We start from the raw sequence: 24,332 nt of genomic DNA on the forward strand, positions 1-24,332 counted from the left end.
TTAAAGCAAAGACAGACTGAGGGCTTTGTTTTTATGTGTATTTATGCCCCTATTAAAAAATATATATCACATGCTACTGCATTAAAAAGCATGTGAATATGTTGTACCAGTTTTAAACCTGAACCTCACATTTATTACTTTGCTGTAAATAATGATTAACATATTTGCTATTAAAAAGTGAAAACAATCTTTGTTGACAAGCAGATATGCCTAATATCTCATCAATTTCTCTATAAATATGCATATGCATGATAACTAGTATAAAGGGGAAAATTGCATCTTGCTTTCTATTACGTACAAACATTGTTAATTAAAAAGCCCCACTTCCTGGAGACCCCTGCAGAAGCATCACTTACATACATGCCAACAGAGCCCTGAGGTCCCACTGCTCCTGGCTTTCCATAAAACCCCTGAAAAAAAAAAAAAGAAACATCTATTATAAGCTGGTACCTACTTAATAAATGGTCTAAACAAGCAAAAACATTGGAACACAATTACCCTCTCTCCTGGTAGACCTGGACTGCCAATGGGTCCTTCTTGTCCAGGTGGTCCCTGCAAATAGAATAAAATTGGTGTACATAAGAGTAAAATTATGTGGTATATCGATTATCAAATTATTGAATTATTCGTGACCGAATTGTCAAAAAAAAATGTTCCTGATATAAACCAAGTGGCTTCTCTGAATTTCATTAAAAACTCCTAAAAGTACATGTGATACAATGGGTAAGCACTGTTTTATTTTCAAGCTGTATCACATTTACACTATATTGCCAAAAGTTATACTTATGACACCTGGTCATAAGTACGGTATGTGATTTCTGAGCGTTGCATTCCACATTTAGTCCCAATTTGCTTTTATAATGTTAGTGAGGAGGCCTGGGATGCAGTCAGTGTTCTAATTTATTCTGAAGGTTCAGTAGGGGTGAGGGCAATGCTCTATAGCAAGACACTTAAAATCTTCCTCTCCAAACCATATCTTATCCAAGTTCACTTTGTGCACAGGGGCACTGCTATGCTGGAACAGGTTTGGGTTTCCAAGTTCAACTGAACACAAATTGTATTAAACCACATCCAGAGGCATCCTAAAGTCAGGTGTCTGCAAACATTTGGAAATATAGTGTACCTGTGGCACAATTTTGGCACTTTCTTTAATGAAAGAGAGCAGCAAGATCAGTGCAATATACTGTAGGTTGTGCTCTTTGCTGTCTTGCATCGTCCATAGATATTAAATGACATCTGCATATTACAAATATGCTTTGTATTATACATGTTATTTTCACCATTGTAATTGCTTTCCCCTATGGCAGGGAATCTAAACCTTTATAATTTTAGGTGATTGTGTGCATGACATAGTATGATAATTACAGTATTTTACCGTTTAAAATATGTAAGTTAAAGTATAAAGTTATAAGGTGATATAAGTCTTTCATCAAGTCATTTATCAATCATACTGCAGATTAGTCAAGTTTAAACTAAACAAATATGCTTTTGGCAGCATTGCACTAATCCTTATTTTCTGAAGATCAGATTTATTTTTAATACATCATTTATTATTGATGAATAAGTATGTGTACACAGGTGTACACATACTTATTCATCAATATGTGTACACAGGTGTACTAGCCCTAATATAAATCAGCATCAGTGTAATTTTGCTTCAAGCTTACACTGCTTGCAAATAAATGAAGCCTCATTTGTCTAATATCAACCTTCAGTTGCTTATTTTGATAATAAATAAAATTGCCCACACTATGAATAAGATTATATAGAGTATATATATTTAAAACTGAAGGGTGAAGATAAAAGGAAGCTCACCAGAGGTCCTGAAGATCCATCTATACCAGGCTCCCCAGCAATGCCTTGTAAGCCCTGTATGCATAAGGGGGAAAAAAGGGCACATATTACTACAAAGCTATGTGTTTTAGTGTTTTTATTTTTCAGCTGATTATAGTCACCATTACGTTTTCAGCAATTAATATTTTGCTGGATTGTTTATTATAAAACAGGGTATTCAACATTCAACAAGAATCCGATTTGCACTCAGAAAAATCCTTTTTCTTTTTAATGAAACTATAATATCGACTATAAAACATGATCGCTGCTTATTTCAGCACCACAGTGCTGTCAAATAACATCTAGCGCTTAATGATAGGAGCCGAGAAATAACAGAAAAACACATACGGTACATAAAAAAGAAACAATCCGCTTTTATATCACTGCCTGAGGCTGAGACTGTATTCACCATTTGTCCTTTTTCTCCTGGGTTACCCGAAGCACCTTGGGGTCCCTAAGATTACAAAAAAAAATAAATATTAAGCAATAAAATCAATACACTTAAAGTAAGATATATAATCGCTTCTTGTGTTTAACTGAAGCTTTGCTTATATATTAAAATATTAGAAAGCGAACATTAATACACAGAAATATGCATTAAAAACATTAACATAAACATCAAATAAATTAATAAACCTTACTCACTAAGCTTTAACATGTACTTACTTTACCTACTGGATACAGGACCATAATCAGACTCAGCTTAACGTTTAAAGTTTAAATGTAATTAATTTTATTTTATTTTTATTTTTAACATTTCTGATTCAGGGTATAAGTATTTATACTGCAATAAAAAATAATACTTATAGCAAGTGAGAATATCTTGAAAATAGTCAAATCTATCGAGCCTTTCATATTATAAGATTACAGTAAACCAATCATAAGACTATTAGATATACAGAAATAAATTATTCCTTGACTTTTCTTTTTGCTAATTTCCGGATTGAAATCTTTTGTCATATAATTTATCGTCTTGTTTAAAATTAATGTGTAACATTTATGACTATACAAAAGTAAAAATGTCTACAAATGATGATTTATTGTTCACTTAAAAAATACAAGATTAATTTGATTATATTCAATTCCACATAATAGCAGTATGGACTACTAACGTACATTTTTTTTTTTGTAATCAACTGCATTAAGTTTAAGCTTTTGAGGTTGCAGGACATTTCTTGAGTAGAAGCATCTAAATGCTGTTTTTCTTTAAACATCAACACTTGTTTCACAACGAATAAGGCAGGAAACAGAAAATAAAAGGTCAAATATTTTTTTCAATGGGAATAATATTGCTACGGTAATAAACCAGTACATTGTGGGAATTTTCATTACTGTAATTATTATATAAACTGATGCAAATGTGGCTTCAGTTTAACAATATGGCTCCCACTTCTATTAGTTGGCAGCTTATGAAATAAAACTAGCACATTCTATTATTATTAGACTCAAGTGGCTTTCCATAGTCCTGTTTAATGCATTTCCAAGCCAGAACCATTTTAGACATTTTGTGTGGCAACTGGTAAGAAAGTATTGGAGAATTATTTGAACTTAAATCATCTTCGAAACCGTAAACAAAAAGCAGCTGCTTCCTCCACACTCTGTTCTTCGTGCCGACATGGATACAAGCAATAAACAGTAATTGTGGTATGAGAATATAGAATGGGAACCTGTGTACCAGGCTTTCCTTCAGGCCCGACTCCTCCTTGAGGACCTGGAAATCCCTGGAATATTGAAACAAAACAAATCGGACATTCTGAAATTTTGCACTTTGGGATCTGTTATTGTGTGTCTGAAAAATATAATCTCACCGGAGTTCCAGGCATTCCAGCATGACCTCTTTGACCTGTACGACCCTGAATTTCAGGCAGATACAACAATCAGTCAGGCAACCATTAACCAACACTTATAATGCATTGTAAGCTGATTATCATTTCTAAGTGTTGTGCTGTAACAAAGAATCTGATCTACATAATCCAAGACTCAAATAAATGTAAAAATATATGTGTTTTATGAACCTATTACAATATCCCTAAATTGTTGCTTTTTTTTTTATTTTACTAAATAAGTTCTAATGTGATTGTCTCAAAAATGTCAAAACATCTCCAGGATCTAAAAAAGACATCAGACCTCTATTAGTAAAACAGATTTCAAAATAGTTCTCTCCTACCATTGGTCCCCTCGGTCCTGGTTTTCCTTTTCGGCCCTCTGGTCCCCTGTTCCCCTTTATGACAAATTAAATATGTTACATAAAATCTTAAAGTAAAAAACACATTTTAAAAAATCCCAACAAACCGTTATGAGTAGATCTTTAAAACCTTGCACATGCATGAGCTGTAGTTCTGTAGCTGTACCTTTTCAGGGTGTTTTCACATTAACAGGATAGCACTGTTATTATTATTCTTATTTTTATTATTAATATGACAATAATAGCTATACTTATTATATATAAGAATTTCATTTGCAAAAAAAAAAAAAAGTATATGAAAAAACTAGGTTGTAAGAAATTAAAAAAGATTTGTGTTGGACATAATTGTAGAGTTCGTTGTAGAGTTCATTTACAAGACTGTAGTTAAAGGTCAGACAAGCAGCAAACAGACTAGACAAAAACAAGATAAAACCAACAGCATGTGATAATGCCAGTGGTGGACACACACTAGTGGTGGTGCCAGTGGTGGTGCACAAACTATGCTCTTGAGTAAAAGTAGACATACAGCAGGTAAAATATGACTCCAGTAAAAGTAAAAATGCACCCTTTAAAGTTTCACTTAAGTACTATTGTTCATTATGGCTATAATGTTCGTATTATTCTTATTTTTATCACAAGACTCTTTGCTTAATCAACTCAATTTATGTGAAAAGACCACAATGATAAAATGATATTACTTACTCAAGCACTAATTATATCTGTTAAAATGATCATGAGCCCAAAACTTTTTAACTACTTTAAAAAAATATTGCAAAAAGGACACGAGTGTTGTAACAAGTTAAAATTAGAAGTTTCTTCCATCGTTTATTTTTCTCAAAACGTTTTGCTTGCTGTTGAACTGATGCTGAACTGTATGTTTGTCCTACTGGTGGTACTGGTGATACCACCAAGTGCCAATCAAAACAAGTTCAAAACAGAGCGCATGCTCTACCCTGATTGGTGGCTTGTTGTGTGTTTGACCAGTTACGTTTTAATAAATAAAAAGCAATGACTGATTTCGGAAAATGTCATTTGAATTAAAAAAGTAATCTAGTTAAAATGTAGTGAAGTTAAAGTCAGAATCTCCCTAAATGGGAAAGTAAAGTACAGAAACCTAAGAAAAGCTACTTACTGTATGAACAGTAATAAATTACATTTACTTTGTAACTGTCCACCACTGGATAATAATTTCCATTGTTAAACGTGCTATACAAATAAAACTGAACTGAAATAGCTGAGTGGAAGAGTGGAAAATTGTACACAGTAATACAGCAAAACAAAACGGGAAGTCAACAGGCAAATTATTCTAGCATTGTACACATCTCACCTTTGTTCCTTCCTTTCCTGATTTGCCTTGTGGTCCCACCTCACCATCTTCTCCCTAAGAGAAAGAGAAATATAAAAAAAAATATATATAAAATTGAGTAGACAAAGTAGTGAGGCATAAAATTATGCTGATATATATGAATGAATGAATGAATGAATGAATGAATGAATAGATATAGACAAATAAATGTGAATTTTAATAAATGTACAAAAACAATAATAACATTAAATTCATACTAATAACATTAGTACCTGTCTGCCTCTTGGTCCAGTTTGACCTTTGACCCCTGGAAACCCTGGAAATCCAGTGGGTCCTTGTTCACCCTGGAAACCTGGTATCCCTGGGTTTCCTTTAATACCCTGAGTTAGTAAAAATGGGAACAGACCCAAAGTCACATATATTAATCATTATTTCACTCTAAAAAAACATATATTTCAGATCAGACAACATTTCAGCATTGAACTAATAAAATCCTGACTGGAACTTACTTTTTCACCTTTTGGCCCAGCGTCTCCCTTGTTTCCTTCAAGTCCCCTCTTACCCTGCTCAACATATCAGAAATGTATCAACAACCTGAAATCTTCCTATACATTTCATACAGTGTACACACAATGCATTAAAAAATAATGAAAGCTTATTCTGACTGCAGTTACTATTGGTAGCCATGCACATGAAATCAGAAATGTGTGATTATTTTTTAATTAAATTTAAGTTGAAGGAAAGAGGGTTAAAAGATGCACTTACTCGAACACCTATAAATCCTTTTGAACCTGGTGTTCCTAATGCACCCTGATATAAAATGAAATGAGACAACAATTGATTACATGGAATTTGAATGCCTGAGTGCATCATGATATCTTGAGTTCATAAAAAATAATAAAATAAAATAAAATAAATGGAAATATTTAATTCAATAGTTTACATTTGTTAGACACTAATTTGGGTAATAAAAATGTGTAGGTAAGAGTGTGTGTGTGTGTGTGTGTGTGTGTGTGTGTGTGTGTGTGTGTGTGTGTGTGTGTGTTTTATATTTAAAATAAAATGTCCTAAAGATATGATCTACGAAACTGTTCTGCCTATTTCAGCATATTTTAACAAATGCCTTCATTCCGTCCATCTTTCATTCATTCACTCCCTAAATATGTGAAACTGTCAGGATTTTCTCCTTTTAAGGAAACATTTTGAAGCTAGAAAAGCTGTATAAAATGGTAAAAAAAAATCCATTGTGTTATCTGCTAGCTACATCCTGTTTAGCAGCTAATGCTAGCACTATGGATTCTTTTGCGTTTTCATACAGCTTTTCTATCTTCAAGAACAAATCGTATTTCTCATACGCAGTGAGTAGCCACAGTGACTGCGCAAAATCTAGTTTATATTTTATACCCCTGGCATTGTTGTGTATGTTTTCAGGTTTGCTAATAAAATTCTCAAAGTGCGAGGTGGAGACTAAACAAACTTGTGGTCCGCTACTTAATACGTTCCTGAGTACTCAGTTTAACTCAGTTTTTGTTCCGCACCTTAAAAGGATTGCATTTGATACACATGTGTATCGAACCGAAAACCCTGTACCAAAACCCAAGCCTGATTTCTTGATTGAATAAGTCAGGCAGAAATCAGGCTTGGGTGTGGCAAGTGAAATTTAACTCAGCTTTGTGGTTAGAAAAATGTGGTTAATCACATTAATGATTTATAAATGGGCCAGGTAGGTTTGGAGAGCATTTCTCCCTTAATAAATGAAATCACAATTTAAAAACTGCATTTTATATCGGGCAAATACTTTTTTACCCCACAGAACTGCATGCAATCACATGTTTCTTGAGGTTATATTTAATTTAATATCAATACTAAAACATGACTGATGTAATTGCTGTTGTTCATTTTTGTGTTGCTCTATGGGATTTAGTTTGTTCTGACATGTGTCTTGGATTTGTGTTGGTCTTGTCTCCACTTGACCTGTTGGTTTGTTACCAATTTTGTTCATCTGTATGCTGTTAAGCCTTAATTACTTTGTTTATTTAAACTTTGCTGTTTCTGTTGTTCATTGCAAAGACAGCGTTCTGTGTTTTCTGGTTTTAACTGATTATGGATATTTCTTGTTTGATGCTGCCTGCATGATCTCTGACATTCTGTATTGCTTGTACTGAATTGTATTTTATTATAAAACTCATGCTGGTAGTATAATTGAAAATTTGTATTATGTATTGTATACTATTAAGTTTTAATATGAGTTCAGTTCAATCTGAGTTGGTCAAAAGCTAAGATGAAAAAAAAAAAGCTAGATGAAGCTGGATGTAGTTACAGTTTCTACCTGGTTTGATCTCAGCTTTAGTAAAGTTTTTCTTTTCTTTCTTTTGTGTTTACTGTGTTTCTTGGATCTGAATGCTAATTGCCTTATGAAATACATTATATGAAAGCTTGTTTCGATGCAGCTAAAGCTAGTTCATAATTTGCGCTTGAATTACTGAATGTTCTGTGTTTTAGAAGGAGATCTGGTTTTATTTCATTCCATATGTTTAAATCTGAACTTGCTGTAATGAGCCCATTTACTAATAAAAGTGAATCAAATTGGCAATTTTATTTACAGATGGAAAAAATGCAGATAATAGTAAAACATACAAATGCTTCTTATGTTGTGCATATTTTTGTAGCCCCTCACCCTAATCTGTAAGGACACATTTATGACTAGTACCAATAAAGATTGAAAATCATCCTGCATCCATGTAGGCAAACTATTAGGCAGAATTAAAAAGCCAGTTTCTCAAAGGCAAGCTGATGAAAAAATCTAAAATGACTATCAAAGCTATTAAATTTGACCATTAAAAAGCTAGAACATTTCTCATGTATTTGACTGTTATGAGCACAAACAATGACACCATTTCTAACAAATGACAAACTGGTTCTAATATAAACGAGCTGTCCAGCTGGACAGCACGTCACTTCGACATTCAGTTCTGTAGATTCTCTGATGACATGAAACATAAGATTCTATTTGTGTGGCTTCAAAAAGTGTTTGTAAAAGTGATGATTTTACTTAATCCAGATCTTAAGTGGTGCAAAGAAGATAATCCATGACAGCTGGTCTGACTCTCAATATAATATCAGTGATACGAGTGATGAAAGTTATCAAAGTTGGATATAAACCACATGGAGAAATTGTCACGTCATGTTTTACAGTTTTACTGGATGTAACAATGTGGCCATCTGCTGGGAAATCACTTGAGGATGTGGATTTTCGGAACATCCTTGAATGCTCAACAAAAATGAAGCACAGGCATGGCAATGACCTAACGTAAGATTAAAAGCGATCTCAAAAGGGGACAAGAAGACGGGGTTAATACTTAAAATCTGAAGATTATCATGTGAGACGTTTGCAGTGTTGGCTCTGGAATGTCTATTTAAAAACATGAAAGTGAAGCAGGCATATTGCATTACTTACCATGGGGCCCTCAGACCCTGTCTCTCCTCGAAGCCCTGTCGGCCCAATAGGTCCCTAAAACACAGGTATGCAGCTTAACTGTTTGCTGAAACTACTATAAAACTGAAATTCTACAATAGAAGTATCAGCTTCATTACATATTGATGAGCATTAATGTGATTGTGACTTAAACAATATACAAAATTATAAATAAATACATAATGATAATACAAACTTACAGCATCTCCTTTTGGGCCTGGTGTGCCTTCTCTGGCAGGTTGACCCTGTAAATATGTGCAAATATTTATCCTCTTATAAAAGCTCAGTCTTCACAAATTTTCACAAATAAATTGGGCTCAGTTTGTCCTCTAATTTGTGAAATATAGATTTGTAACTGCTGTATCTTATGAATCTGTCAACAGCGAAATTTGTTACTGTTTACATTACAAACCATTACAGCATTGTAAGAAATGCACAAATTTCGCTCTGTATTATGCTGCATCTAGAATTTTTATTAAATTTTTTTTGCTGCCAACAGAGGAAATTGGTTGGACTTGGCCTGTGAGTGAGTGAGTGAGTGAGTGAGTGAGTGAGTGAGTGAGTGAGTGAGTGAGTGAGTGAGTGAGTGAGTGAGTGAGTGAGTGAGTGAGTGAGTGAGAGACTGACTGACTGAGTGTGACTGAATGACTGAGTGACTGAGTGACTGAGTGAGTAAGAGACTGACTGACTGAGTGTGACTGAATGACTGAGTGACTGAGTGACTGAGTGAGTAAGAGACTGACTGACTGAGTGTGACTGAATGACTGAGTGACTGATTGACTAAATTAAGGAGTGTGTGATTGACTGAATGACTGAGTGACTGACTGACTGGCTAAATGAAGGGGTAAATGAGTGAGTGAGTGAGTGAGTGAGTGAGTGAGTGAGTGAGTGAGTGAGTGAGTGAGTGACTGACTGACTGATTGACTGACTAAGTGACTAACTGATGGAATGACTGTCTGAGTGAGTAAGAGAATGAATAACTGAGATGACTGACTGACTGAGTGAATGAGTGAGTACATAAGTGAGTAAGTGAGTGAGTAACTGACTGACTAAGTGACTGACTGACAAAATGTGTGAGTGAGTGAGTGAGTGAGTGAGTCACTGAGTGACTGACTAAGTGAATGAATGAGTTAATAAGTGGCTGACTGAATCAGTGAATAAGTGAATGACTGACTGAGTGACTGACTGACTGACTGACTGAGTCACTAAGTGACTGACTAAGTGAATGAATGAGTTAGTGAGTGGCTGACTATATGAGTGAGTGAATGAGTGACTGAGTCACTGAGTGACTGACTGACTGAGTCACTAAGTTACTGACTAAGTGAATGAATGAGTTAGTGAGTGGCTGACTATATGAGTGAGTGAATGAGTGACTGAGTAAGAGAGTGACTGAATGACTGACTGACTGACAGAGTCCCATTGTTGAAACATAGAGTATGTGAAATTAGTCTAAACAGCCAAATTTTAATCAATCTACCCTAAAATAGCAAGCACTGAGCAATAGAGGAGCAATGCACATTCTATAATATACTTTGCAGTATTTTTTTTGTTGCAGAAAGAGAGGTATATTAACGTCTGGAATGGAGGTTAAAGTGTGTCATTCCTTGTCATAGTGTGCCCTTGCTTCAAATACCTTTGAAGCTAATAATCTATTATAATTGAAGGGGTGAAGAGAAGTACCATGTCATGAATGTAATATGTAATCTTCTAACTTTGATGTTTCAATAAAAAACAGGTCTGACCTGTGGGCCCCGTAGCCCTGGAGGCCCAATCTGTCCCTCCAATCCCAGAGCACCCTGTTGAAGGCACGGAGATAATATGGATATTAGTCTTTTAAAGGTGAAGGTTTTTTTCCAACAGTGAAGGATTGTGACACTAATCACATACCTGAAGCCCTGGGGGGCCGGCGTTTCCTGCAGGTCCAGGTTCCCCCTGTAAAGCAAAGCAGAGAATAACACAGTCAAACCCTACAGAGACACTACAGAGACAGCTTGGTGCTTCTGATGTTTCGCAGAACGGAATGAGTAAGACGAATCACAAGAGTCTTGTTAAATCATATGCAGACGTACCCGTGAGCCATTTACGCCCTGAGCACCAACAAAACCTGTGATACCTGGAGGGCCCTGTGCAAATATTTCAAAATAGGTAATGAATGAGTATGAACTTTTTATTAGGAAAACATTTATACATGTAAATAATGTTTAATACAAATCAGAGAAAACACCACAATCTAACAATTTGGGTTCCACCAACATTTATTGGCTATACACCGACCAGGAAGAACTTTATGACCGGTGAAGTGAATAACACTGATTATCTCTTCATCATGGCACCTGTTAGCGGGTGGGAAATATTAAGCAGCAAGTGAAAATTTTTTCTTTTTTTTGGGGGGGGCGGAGTATAGCTCAAATTGCAGTTAATAGCGGTAGAATAAGTTAACGCTCGATGGGTCAGGACTGTTTTGGCATCAAAAGGCAGGACCAACACAATATTGGGAAGGTGGTCTTAATGTTCTGCCTGATCAACGGCCATAAAGTTATGCCTGCTCGGTGTAAGTCTATACCAGAAAGTGTGAAGCTTGAGTAGGTATGAAAATGCAGTTCTGCTTCCCAAAAAAAACCACCAACAATTGTTCTCGTATTTGTTTTAATTTCATGTGCTTATGTAGTAAATGTAACAATTAATGTGACAATAAATGCAAATGAATGTTTGAGCAGGATGCATGTTTATTCATAATGCTGTTCATTTATGCTGCATTCAAAATGCCCATGGATTAATGAACACGCTGATGAAGCAGCACTTTAAGCAAGCTGAGATTTTCTCATTTTCTGCCCTATATATCAGGCAGCCTCAGCTATTCAGATCTGAGAAGCATCTATGCTGTTCATTTTGACCTGATTTTTAAAGACAGAGAAAATTATATTTAAAAACATTGAGCTACATGTTGTAAGCTTTCCTCAAATGCACATGTGTAAGTGAGACAAGCCCAGTTTGAGATTTCTAGGTATATGCCTTATTAACTAGACTTTATTAATCGCAAAAGTGGTCCTGAGAGTGTAAATCTCAGACAGACGGTTTGAATAATGTGCTTGCTGAATGGAAAATAAAATGTAAGTGTGAATATAATGCAAACAAAAAGTGACTACAGAACCGTGTATACTATTTATTAATTGTTCAGATTTCTTACTGGTGGACCCAGTGGACCTGGTGGGCCATCAAATCCATCTTCCCCCTGAAAAGCAGACCAGATTAATAATAGATAATAGGTAGCATGATGGTGTTCTTGTCAAATGAGCCACAAGAATTAAAGCAAAAATTTTAATCATGACTGAAAATTTCCAACAGGCAGGATAACCTGGTGTTTTGATGGAAACTTTGTCATATTATAATGTTTGGCTTAACTTACATCTGTCCCTGGAGGGCCCTCAAGGCCCACAATCCCTCTAATCCCATGCGGCCCCTGCAAGTGGAGACAATTTTGCTCTTATAGCATGTACTGTATTATGTTACTTATACAGACAATAACAAAGAGCGATATTATATATTTGATTAACTTACTTGAGGGCCAGGAGGGCCAGATGACCCAGGCAGCCCTTTATACCCCTAAATGAGAAACGATTGTATGATATACCACAAAATAAACAGTTTTTAAATTCTTATTTCACATGACTCCGTTCAATAGGCAAAAAACCTGCTATTTGTACAACCACTAGGTGGCGACAGATCCAAATTATCAACCATACCAATTTTAAATAATTGAGTGAATGTTTCCTTGCTCAGAACTGGCCGTAATATTTAATTTAGAATACACCTTACTTTCTCTCCAGGTTCTCCTACATCTCCACTGCGGCCATCTCCTCCAATAATACCCTAAGCATATAAATAACATTGCTTTTATGTTATCTGGATTGTGGACCTGGACCAATAAACATTCTTTAAAAAAAACAAACAAAAAAAACATCTTACCTCATCTCCTTTTTCACCAGGTGAGCCAAATTCTCCTTTATAGCCAAGAGGGCCCTTGTGTTAAAAAATAAAAAAATTAAAAAAGAAGTGACCATATTTAAACATTGCATAGTGTAAAGTTAGTATTGTTGATAAGTTGATAAGTGGAGCATTTCATTGCTCTACCGTTGGGCCAGGTATTCCAGAAGCCCCCTGGTGTCCTTTCAGGCCATTTTCTCCATCTTTGCCAGGAATCCCTGGTAAACCAGGCACACCTGGTAGTCCAGGGTCACCCTACAGTGTGTCAGAAACACCTATTTAGACACATATCTATTCTATATCACATTTAAAATCAATCAAGCTAAAAAAAACAACACTACAATAAATTATGCTGAATGTTTTTAACACTGCGGTTAATAGAGTAAAATGAAATGCCATTGGGTTTGTTGCCACTTATGTTAGCATTTTAAAATGGGAATTTTGGAAATTCGTTAGCATACATTTATGGAAATTAATTAAAAAAATTGTGGAAATTTATATAAACAGTATCATAAACATACATGAAATAAAAACATTTAATTTGGTCATCAGCTGACATGCATGCAAACTAATACAGACTGAAAAAAATGACATTTTTGACTTTGATTCACAGCACAAGGGAGTTTTAAACATAAATGTATGTAATATTTATGCAATTTTACATGAATTCTTGCCATGATGGACATTTTTTTGACATCATTTTGTTTGCAGGATTCAAGAAATGAAGTGTGTTATGTTATGGAATAAAACACAGTGTATGTTGGGGGTGTGGCCTCGATAACCCTGCATTAAGTGTGCATATGATTCGTGAATGTGCAGGGAATTGCATTAAATCCGGTTGTTTAAATCAAGATTACCTGCAAGGTTATATTTGTTCTCAACTATATTTAAGTTCCCTCTTATAGGCTAACCTGCAATTTAGTAAATTCCCACTTTATTCCTATTAATTCCAATATATTCCTGTTAATTCCAATAGAAATAACCCTAGATGTTCGTGATCGGCCAGTGCTTCACTTATAAAGCACTAAATGGTTTTCACTTATAAAGCACTAAATGGTTTGGCTCCCATGTATCTATCCAGTCTCTTAACACGCTACAATCCGTCACGCTCCCTGAGATCTCAAAACTCTGGGCTTCTAGTAGTTCCTAGAATAGCAAAGTCCACTAAAGGCGGTAGAGCATTTTCACATTTAGCTCCTAAACTCTGGAATAGTCTTCCTGACAGTGTTCGGGGTTCAGATACACTCTCCCAGTTTAAGTGTAGATTAAAAACATATCTTTTTAGCAAAGCCTACACATAACACACATCACACACATCACATCACAACCTTGTGCTCCAGAACATCTGATCACATGCACATTATCAACTTGTGCTGTTAATATCATGAACAGCAGCTACGCTAATTCCTCTCCACTGCTTCTCTTTCTCTCCCCATCCCGAGGCATCCTGAGGTTTGGCCAGCTCCAGTCACCTCCCACCTCGTGATGATTATGGACCTATGGATGATCATGGAGAAGTAGATGCCGAGTGTTTAAAGGCCCTGGCATGGAGAAGCTGATGCTGGATCTATGATGATCACAAATTGTTCTGTATTGTTGAAAGATTTATGACCAAACTTTTGATGTCACCCATATGAGGATGGGTTCCCCTTTGAGTCTGGTTCCTCTCAAGGTTTCTTCCTCATATCATCTAAGGGAGTTTTTCCTTGCCACTGTCGCCACGGCTGCTCATCAGGGACAAACGCACACCATTCACCTTCACTGTTGTTTTCTGTAAAGCTGCTTTGAGACAATGTCTGTTGTGAAAAGCGCTATACAAATAAACTTGACTTGACTTGACTTGACTTGACTTGACTTGTTCCTGTGACTGACAGCCAACCAGGCCAGTTCTGCTCCCATGATGACTTTAATACACTGCACATATCATTTAAAGCTCATTTCGGATTCAAAGAAAACAAATGATCTACTGTATAAAAGCACTGAAGAGTGAAGGGATTCCATTCAAAAACTGGTTGAAACAAACTAAATAAACATTCTAAAGAAATGAATAATGGAATACCATATTTGTATTGGTATAAATAAAATTTTCTAAGTTTAAACACAATTTTAATCCATAAAAAAATATTTTGTGTTTGTGCTCCACATTATCCGTTTTTAATCTCCTAAACACTGGCTCCAGTTCAGATCTCAAAAAGAGATTTCAGAAGGACACCTCTTGTGAAAGGAAAATAGCTCATAATCCGGTTATGATTATAATTATTTTTTTAAAATCCCTGTACCTCAGCCCAAAATCCCTCCACCTTGGCCTGCCATCAGCTAAACCCGTCATCACAAACATTCCTGTGAGTCTTTTTACACTTCACAAATTAGTTCAAGAGAGGGTTTGGCATGTTATTATTGAAATGTCACTATGTCTTCAATTAAGTAATTACTGAGTACTCTTCTCTTCACCAGAATATTCCCTAATAATGGTTGCCACATTGTGCACACCTGTCATAGTGCGTATGGTGCATGATAATTCACACATTCCTACATTCAGCTTATAAATGCTTTATAACATGGGTGAGGCTTGTTTTCAGCACGTGCAAAATGTATACATCAGGTGTCAGGATTCATTTCTCAGACGCGGTTTGAGAAGGAACTACCTGAATAAAACTGTGTCTGTGTGCATGTGCTTACAGCATACACGCCTTTTTTGTGTAAAGCTTTAAAATGATAGATTTTTAAAAAAATCGCGAGTGAAAAATGAGGTGCGTTCTTTCGGTTGAATGAGCTGGACCATGCTTGCATACATAGACACTTGAGCATGTCCATGCTTGGTCATGGTGGATTTATGCTTAGACAGTGAGAACCCAGTGTAGGCAATATACATAAACATACGAAGAACCTGAGGAAAACACTGCACTATTTGAGAACGCGCTAGACTCACAAGATACAAAGATGGAGACGGACAAGAGAAACGCCAGTGAAAGTTGTTCAGTGCTCACCGTCTGAATTCAGAATCTGCATTTGTGATTTCTCTCATTCTTATGAATGACATTATAACAAGAGATATATTTTTTTGCTGTGTAGTGCATAACTTACATTAGACTCAAGTCATGTACTGTGGTGTTGTTTGTTTGTTTGTTATTGCACTTTAACTTGTAAAAGTGTTACTTACACAATCGAATTCCAACCCCCCAAAAAAAGTAACTCAGTAAATTTTACTCCGGTAAAAAGACTGGTAACTTTTTTTGTATTTAAGTATAATTTTATTGAAGTAACAGTAATATTCTAATCTAAAATATTCTAATCTAACTTGATTAGAATATTTAATTATTCTTTTCATCTCTGCATAGAACAGCAGGAAGAACCGGTCTAGGGTATAGGGTCTAGTCCAGATTGACTTTCTATAACAGCAGCTCTGACATACTGCTGGCTACATGTTCCATAATGCACATAATCTATTGCTTATCGAAATGCTATCAAATGTTTAAGTATTTATGACAGGAATTGTTTGCGATGAATGTGCCTGATAAAAGAGCTAGTAAATGTAACTATTTAAGTGACAACACTAATAATGCATTACAGTAAACAACATAAAGAATAACATACAAGTAAGTATTTCTATACATTCTGTTAGCATTTTATACCATTTTTTTGTTTGTTTTGCACAACAGAAAAGTTACGCCTTTTCTTCTGTTTAACAACAGGCCCTCATTTCACTCCACATCCTTGTTTCTCAAACAGAAACCATAATAAAATGCTCTCAGACACCACACTTGTGTTAATGTGATTAAAGCTTTGAGTAATTACGGGTGGCGAGTCCATTTTTTTTATATTTTATTTAACCAATCGGCAACTCAGCATTCACCCTACAGTAAATAAACTTTGAAATCTTGCTTCTTCTCTTATGTTCTAGTGTGCAGTTATAGAAAAATAGTCACCATGTGGACTAATGCAGTAACAACATGCACAATATTCAACAAGCATATATTTGCATTTATCTTTGTCCCATGATTATTTTGTTTGTAGAATTAATACTGCATTATTAATAATTGCACTTTTGAACTCTTTAGATTAAAATCCATCGTTTTAGAATGTAACTGAAACAGTGAACTTTGAGTTATCAGTTACAATAAAGAGCCTAGAGACAGCTATAAAAGTACGTTCCCTTTGTTGAAGATGATAAGACCAAATACACAGCTTGTCCTTTGTCCTAAAGCCTTCCGTATCTAAAACGTACTGATGTTGTGGAAAGTCTATGAAACAAGTTTGTTCCTGTTATCACTTACGTTACAGCAGCTATAAATAATATGTTTCCTTGTCAGCCTAGAAGTTAATAAGAGGGAAGCTTGTTGTGTTGCCTAGAAACCAAAAAAGCACAAGCTCTCTATCCTGAAGATTTTCCTGTGTCAGAAAACTTTACAAATCATGATTATAATGATTAATAATAATTATAAATCCGATAATGATACCATTCCCTAGTTTTTGTTTAGCTTTGAGACTGTCTCAGTTATCTTTCCGACTGTGAAATGATATCATGTGTCATATGTACACAGAGGATTACCATATCTCCCAGATGCCCTGGTGCTCCTTTTTCTCCAGGATCACCCGCTGGTCCCTAGATGAAAAGGAACATATAATTCAGATACTGCAATTGGAAATTCTTTACAGATAGTGTAGTCTTTATGAACAAAGCACTGAGTGAGCATCTCACCTGTGGGCCTGGTTTTCCCACTTCTCCCTGTGGCCCAGGTAAACCCATCTCTCTCTACAGGCTCACAAAGAAGATACCAGTCAGAGAGTGTGTACATTCCACTGATATATAACAGCACTAAAAAAGAAACTCATTTTACCCCTAGTATGACACCATCTTTTGCAACCGCGAGAGCAGGGGTCACCAACCTTATTAAAACTAAGAGCTACTTCTCGGGTACCGATTAATGTGAAGGGCTACCAGTTTGATACACACTTCTAAAATAACAAATTTGCTCAATTTACCTTTAATTATATGTTGTTATTAATAATTAATGATATTCATCTATGTCAAGACACCGATCATGTTAATGATTTCTCACAATAATTATCAACAATAATTTAACAAGGTAGGAAACGCTTGGTAAGTGGCGCTATAGTGAGCTATTTTTAGAAAAGGCCCGCGGGCGACTCATGTGGTCCTTGCGGGCGACCTGGTGCACCATGTTGGTGACCCCTGCGCTAGAGCATCTTAACTAAAACATCACTGATCTTTCTTAGTCGTGAGTGTGTTTAGGTTAAAAGTTGGGACACCTGACTTTTCCATTTATATATATACTTCTTTTCCCAAACTTTTACAACAAAGTTGGAGTCACACCCTTGTAAAAGATGTTCATAGCATTCTATTGTCCCTTTACTTCCCTGGAGATAAACTATATGGACTAAAGTATTGGGACACTATTCTGCCATATGTGGTTCTTCTCCAAACTGTTCACACAAAGTTGTAGATGATGCCTTTGGATATGGTACAATACAATTTTGCTTTTGCTTGAACTTGGAACCCCAAACCTGTTTCAGCATGGCAACGATCTGTGCACTAAGCCAGATTTATAAAGAGATAGTTTACATGGTTTGGAAATCCAGCGTGAATCGCAGCAGGTGCTTAACACACATATTCCAGGAGTACCTTCTTGTAAACAGAGCTAGTCTCAAAACGTTTTGGTACCACCTCGTATAATTTTCAAATAACTTTTATGTTAATCAACCCTAAAACTCCAAACCCTGTGCTGCATACTTACAGGCCAACCTGCATACAACAGCTGGAAGAAAGATGTTTGCTGGAAAAAGACAAAAAAAGAAGAAAAACACACAAGATACAAGGTCACAAAAGGTCAAGAAATGTAAAATTATTACTGTACATCTTTACACCTTATTTCTACTATCTATCTACTATTGTACTACTTTCTCTCCAACTATGTGATAATCTGGTATTTATTATTATGATGTATTGTCGTTTCTCTGACCAGCAAGTGAACATAAAAGCAGTATGAAATCTATAAAACGTGCTACATTTTGCACGGATCATAAAGTGCTGGGTTCAGTTTTGGCAAGAAAACGAAACCGACCGAAAAGAGAAAAGCGGAATTTTATGCATCAGCCTACAGAAACTCATCAGCTTATGTGACACGATTGTGAGAATGAACTCTGACCCTTCGAAAGCATTTCACCGATCCAAAGGCATGCGATCTGATGTTTCTTCCGATTTGAGCTTTTCCTAGCTGTAAGTTGTTATACACTGTTGTGTATAAAGGCATTACTAAAAAAAAAATTAAAGCTTGAAAAGAAGTAGCAGACATTAATGTCATATTAAGTCTGGGTTGTAAATGTAAATCAAAAATGAAAATAAAAAAATAAAAAAAACATAACCTGTTTTTCTGTTGATCTTGCACATTATATTTTAGATGGATATATTGTGATGTCAGGTCATTTTAAATTCTTTTTCCCTATATAATGTCCTTATATAATTATTAAACAGACGTATATTTGTATATTTATTACCTATAACTAAACTGTGGTGAATAATTGCGGTGGATTCAAACCTGTGCTATACAATTATAATGTCAAACGAACTATATAACAGACTAACATGTAAATGGAGAAGTGAGAATGTAAATTACCTGAAAGTGAGCCCACTCCTCTGCTGTGTTCCTCCATAGATATAAAGTGGGTGGTCCTTGTGGTCCGGGAGGCCCTGACTTTCCAACCCGACCAGGACGACCCTGTGGTCCAACTCCTCCCTGGAGGAAAGCATCAATGTTCTTTGATTGATCAAAGATTTGCGAGGTCTTGTGAAATTACTAGTCAAAAATTATTGAAAACAAATCTATCCTGACAATACAGATGAATACATTCCCATGATGCTATTACTTTAGCAATATGTATCTCAGTTATTAATTATTTCTGAGACGTTTATAAGACAATTATGGAGCAGTATAATTTTAATGCATGGAATGACATGTTTTTTCTCCACAGCCTTTTCCTGCTGGGACTTGGGTTCTGGCACAAGTACTGTCCAGACGAGACTAGTGCTGTTCCTAAGGATCTTTAAAGATCACAACAGATCAGACCAAAATCCCATGAACTTTTAAGAGAACTTCTGCAATGAAATGGTTATATCTCCAGAGACAGCTCAGGGACAAGTGCAAAAGAGAGACATTTTTTCTGTAAACCCCATTCACTATAAAACCATTAAGCAGGTATGAGAGACACTCACCTTTTCTCCTTTAAACCCGGGATTGCCCACACTGCCAGGACAACCCTAAAGTAATATCAAAACATACATTATTTGAATACAATTAAAAGTCATAGTATATCTAATAACATAAACGACACAGATTACATTTAAAAAGCATGAAGGCAAAGTGATCTAGGGTGAAACCACAAAGGTTTAAAAAGTAACACCTAAAAACACAGCGTGTAAAATTAGAACAAAAGTGCTAATTTGGACCGTGTTTTAAGAGGCGTACAAAACCACTAATTGACCAGAGTTTAGTCAAACGCGAACTGTAATCTGCATCGGTTTCCATTTAACACCTTTTTATTTGCGTGTTGCTGCATGCATTGTGTGTAAACTGCATGTTTAAGCTTGAACAGCAGTTTTGTAAGCAACACAAGGTTGTGAGCACAGAATGTGGAATAATTACATATAATAGAAGGAACTTGGACATAAGTAGTGTATGGCGCTTGGTGTATCTACTTATCACCAACATACAGTTTGGCATCAGTTTAACAGCAAGCAGGACATTTTGAGAGAAATAAATGATGGAAGAAAAACCTGTCTATAACTTGCCACAACACCCGTGGCCTCATTTGCGTGATTTTTCTGAAGTAGTTGAAAGGAGGTTTTGGGCTCATGATCATTTTAAAAGATATCAATAAGTGTTTGACTCAATAATATCCTTCTATTAATATACTGGTGTTGCTAAGAGTAACATTAGAGTCTTTTTTTTTACATAAGCTAATTCAGTTTACTTGGATAACCTTAGATATGGGAAAAACATCCTTGATAGTATTTAACATGTTAACAGTGTATCTCTAGTTATGTTACAGTTATGCAGCAGTTGACAGTCTGTGTGGGGTTTCCACAGACAAATGCAAAACAGAGCATCAATTATTGAATCTTTCTCTGCCGCTGGCTTTGATTTGCCATCACTGATGCGTCCTTGCCTTCTCTGTGTTCTTTCATGTGTGACTCAGAGCTGCGTGAGGACTACAAAAAAGCTCTGTGACCCTGGAGCCTAGCCTGCTATCTCCACATGCTGCTGCATCTGGTCTTGCTTCTGCCTCTTATAAAAAAAAATAAAGATCATTTAGGGGGTTTCGACTTGGGGATTCCTTTGTTGTATTTCTAGTTAGATCACGACTGTACAGTCCTAACGAAAAGATGCTGACAAATACTTGCTAAGCATTGATTAGAAGCTTAATCAGAAACAATTCTTCATCCGTGCGTGGTCTGATGGATAAGCACCTTATTTAATATAATAAATGAATTATTCTGCATGGCATTAACCACATATGGCATGTTATGTTTTTGCCCTCCTGTCTAATATCACAACACCCCGTCACTGTATACTGTCTTTAGGAGGAAACGAAATTTACTGTCGTACTCTATACTGGATGATACACTGATGCATGCCATTTTAGCATACGTCAGTTTGCGGTCTTGTTTAAAGTACGTTTAAATCAATCCAACCAGAAGAAAAAGAAAATCCGAAAACGTCTGCACCCTCCTGTCTTACACTACACACTTTGTTTCTTTGGTCGACTTATTTCCTAAAACAGATGCAGATGATACGTTCTAGTGATCTGTGACGTAAGGTTGGTTTTGTTAGCTAAGGGCTTTAAAGGGTATAATGATTTCCATTCAGCGTGAATTGCAGACCAGCTTCATTATTTCCAGACTAGAGCGAATGTAAAGTTGACATCACTCTGCATTTCTTTCTGGCTAGATCGGAATACAGCATTTGTTTTTATTTGCTTTGCAATGAAAGTATAACCGTGGAACGGCGATGTCAAAGAAGCATTGGCAAGCTTTTGCGAATTGAACAAGTCAAACCTTGATATTGGTACGACCTGTCTGACGGAATCCAGACACACTGGCCCTTCTTACATACCTGAACCCTGTTTTTGGGGCTCAATACGTGTGCGTGAGTTTGAATGTATAAATCAGTGAAGGATCACAAACAATTTGGAAAATGGCTGAGTGCGAGATCTATAAATCTACAAGCTATCAGATTGTACAAGCAACGGCAAGTAGGCTACTGTAAATCACCAGCAATCCCAATGGTACATATTTTATACATCTAATAAACATAGATTATACTGTAAATTTAAATTGCCTGCGATGCTGTCGGTAAGAGGTATGAGCATCCTGACAGTCATAGGTTTCAATATATACTGTTTTCAAAATTATTGGGAAACCTGACCTTTCCTGCTTTACTATATGTGCTTCTTCTCCAAACTGTTACCACAAAGCTAAAGGTTATAATATACTGTAAATATATAATAAATATAATAGATATAATAATTTTTTTTTCCTTGACCTGAACTTGGAAACCCAAACCTGTTCCAGCATGGCAGTGCACAAAGTGAGTTCCATAAAGATGTGCTTCACACAGCGGCCTGTTTAAAAGCTCTGATCTTATCCCTACTGAAAACCTTTGAGATGAATTGAAACACTGACTGCACCCCAGGCCTTCTCACCTACATCAGTACCTGACTTTACTAACACCCTCGTGGCTGATAAACATAAATGTCCACGAGTACACTCCAAAATGTGGTGGAACATCTTCCCAGAAGAGTGGAGAGTATTATAAGAGTTAATTGGGACTAAATGTGAAATGCGATGCTCAATGGCAATATAGTTTAGTTAAAAAAGTACTGTTTACTGTACCCTACGTACTGCAGTGTTTAAGTAGATTCCGGTTTACAGTAGCTATAGTTTAACATATAATTGTTTTATTCAAAAAATAGTAGCTGAGCAATAAAAACAAATCATGGGTCAGATTTTAAGTGCATGGGTCTAACAAAATTCTGATTTGTGTCAATAAAATATCCCACAATAAAAGCCAGTTTTGTTTAGCCATTGTATAAAAAGTGTGCTACACTCGTTAAATTAATAGGTGGATATACTTCCAGTTAGATTGAGGTCAGTTGATTTCAATTAAGCCAATTAGCTGTTCTGCCAATTCCAGACATATACAGGAAGAACATTGTACACTTGAAGGACACCTGAGCCAAAGTGTAAAACAATTTTGTTTCATTTTTGTTAACTGGGGTTGATACTGACGTTTGGCACAAGTTGTAATCAGGCGAAAGAAAGAAAGAAATCAATTGTACTTACTGGCTTCCCGGGTGGCCCCTTTGGCCCAGGAGGGCCTGGATAAAGTTGATACATCTTCCCATCTGAGCCTCGCACCAGGCCCCCTGTCCCTTTAGTTTCATCCGTTTGGTTAGTGGACTTAGCTGAGACAGGAGTTAATGTCACTTTCTCCTCTCCTTCCCTCAGCACGTTGGAGTCAGGGTCCTCAGGGTTTTTTTTCAAAATGGAATCATCCAAATCGATAATGTTGTTATCCACAGGCTTTTTATTAAACCCTTTGTCAGGACTGCTTTTCTCAGTGGTGATATTTTCATCTACAAGTTTAGAGGTAGAGTCTGGTTTGGCCCCCTTGCTGCCTTTAGTATGTGGTGGGTGGTTCTTGTGGGGTAAACCACCATTTTTAGACGGGGTGTTGGGATCAATCAGGTCAGTGTACTCATCCACCTCAAAGACATCCCCACGGCTTATGGAGACAGGTCGCTCCATGCCGGTAGGAAGCGTACCATCTCCACGGGTGAGGCCACGTCTTCTTAGACCCTGCACACAGGAGGTAAAATAAATTACTAGTAAACTATTTAAACAAACATACCAATTTCACCAAAAGGCACAATGGCCACGAATACAAAAAAACTGGCTCTGACGGCATTTTTGTTATTTTAGCTTAGAAAACTACATACATGAACTACATATGAACAGTGATGTAGCAGAAATCTACAATGAAAAATAAGATTACTGCTTAATGGTATACTGGCTACGGTTCACATATATGGATCATATGTTCTTACTGTATGAGCTCTGTGGTGGGCGAAGTACTATTTTTTATCAATAAGTATTATTATTTATTATGGCAATAATATGTTCCTATTAATCTTTATTGTCAAAAAACTCTTAACTTATCCACTTAGTTTATGTAAAAAAAAGATTCAAATGTTACTCTTAACACACCAGTCTATTAATTGGACACCCAATGATCTTTTAAAATGATCATGAACCCACAACCTTTTTTAACTACTTCAAAGAAATGGTAAAAATAAGGCCACAGTGTTGTGGCAAATCAGAATCAGGAGTTTCTTCCATCATTTATTCTTCTCAAAATGTTTTGCTTGCTGTTGAAATGATGCTGAACTGTATGCTGGTGCTAAATAGATACCACCAAGCGTCTATCAAAACGAGTTCAAAACAGAGTGTGCGCTCGACCCTGATTGGTGGC

General features: G+C 36.1%; 1 protein-coding gene across 2 annotated transcripts in view; it reads right to left on the reverse strand.

Moving 5' to 3' along the window:
• Positions 1-24,332, reverse strand: part of LOC310738707 (uncharacterized protein) — a 71,809-nt gene that overhangs the window by 17,039 nt on the left and 30,438 nt on the right. For both annotated transcript variants that reach the window (XM_083563937.1, XM_083563938.1), the window contains 28 exons: positions 23,144-23,659; positions 20,015-20,059; positions 19,419-19,538; positions 18,540-18,578; positions 17,483-17,536; positions 17,333-17,386; positions 12,931-13,038; positions 12,766-12,819; positions 12,616-12,669; positions 12,358-12,402; positions 12,206-12,259; positions 11,987-12,031; positions 10,869-10,922; positions 10,687-10,731; positions 10,542-10,595; positions 9,000-9,044; positions 8,782-8,835; positions 6,090-6,134; positions 5,834-5,887; positions 5,597-5,704; positions 5,346-5,399; positions 4,001-4,054; positions 3,642-3,686; positions 3,501-3,554; positions 2,243-2,287; positions 1,816-1,869; positions 499-552; positions 357-410 (listed from right to left, as the gene is read on the reverse strand). In XM_083563937.1, coding sequence (XP_083420063.1) covers positions 357-410; positions 499-552; positions 1,816-1,869; positions 2,243-2,287; positions 3,501-3,554; positions 3,642-3,686; positions 4,001-4,054; positions 5,346-5,399; positions 5,597-5,704; positions 5,834-5,887; positions 6,090-6,134; positions 8,782-8,835; positions 9,000-9,044; positions 10,542-10,595; positions 10,687-10,731; positions 10,869-10,922; positions 11,987-12,031; positions 12,206-12,259; positions 12,358-12,402; positions 12,616-12,669; positions 12,766-12,819; positions 12,931-13,038; positions 17,333-17,386; positions 17,483-17,536; positions 18,540-18,578; positions 19,419-19,538; positions 20,015-20,059; positions 23,144-23,659 — 2,061 coding nt within the window. The remainder of the gene's footprint in view (positions 1-356; positions 411-498; positions 553-1,815; positions 1,870-2,242; positions 2,288-3,500; positions 3,555-3,641; positions 3,687-4,000; positions 4,055-5,345; positions 5,400-5,596; positions 5,705-5,833; positions 5,888-6,089; positions 6,135-8,781; positions 8,836-8,999; positions 9,045-10,541; positions 10,596-10,686; positions 10,732-10,868; positions 10,923-11,986; positions 12,032-12,205; positions 12,260-12,357; positions 12,403-12,615; positions 12,670-12,765; positions 12,820-12,930; positions 13,039-17,332; positions 17,387-17,482; positions 17,537-18,539; positions 18,579-19,418; positions 19,539-20,014; positions 20,060-23,143; positions 23,660-24,332) is intronic.

This window comes from Silurus aristotelis (assembly GCF_946808225.1).
Source record: "Silurus aristotelis genome assembly, chromosome: 16".
NCBI classification, from domain to species: Eukaryota; Metazoa; Chordata; class Actinopteri; order Siluriformes; family Siluridae; genus Silurus; species Silurus aristotelis.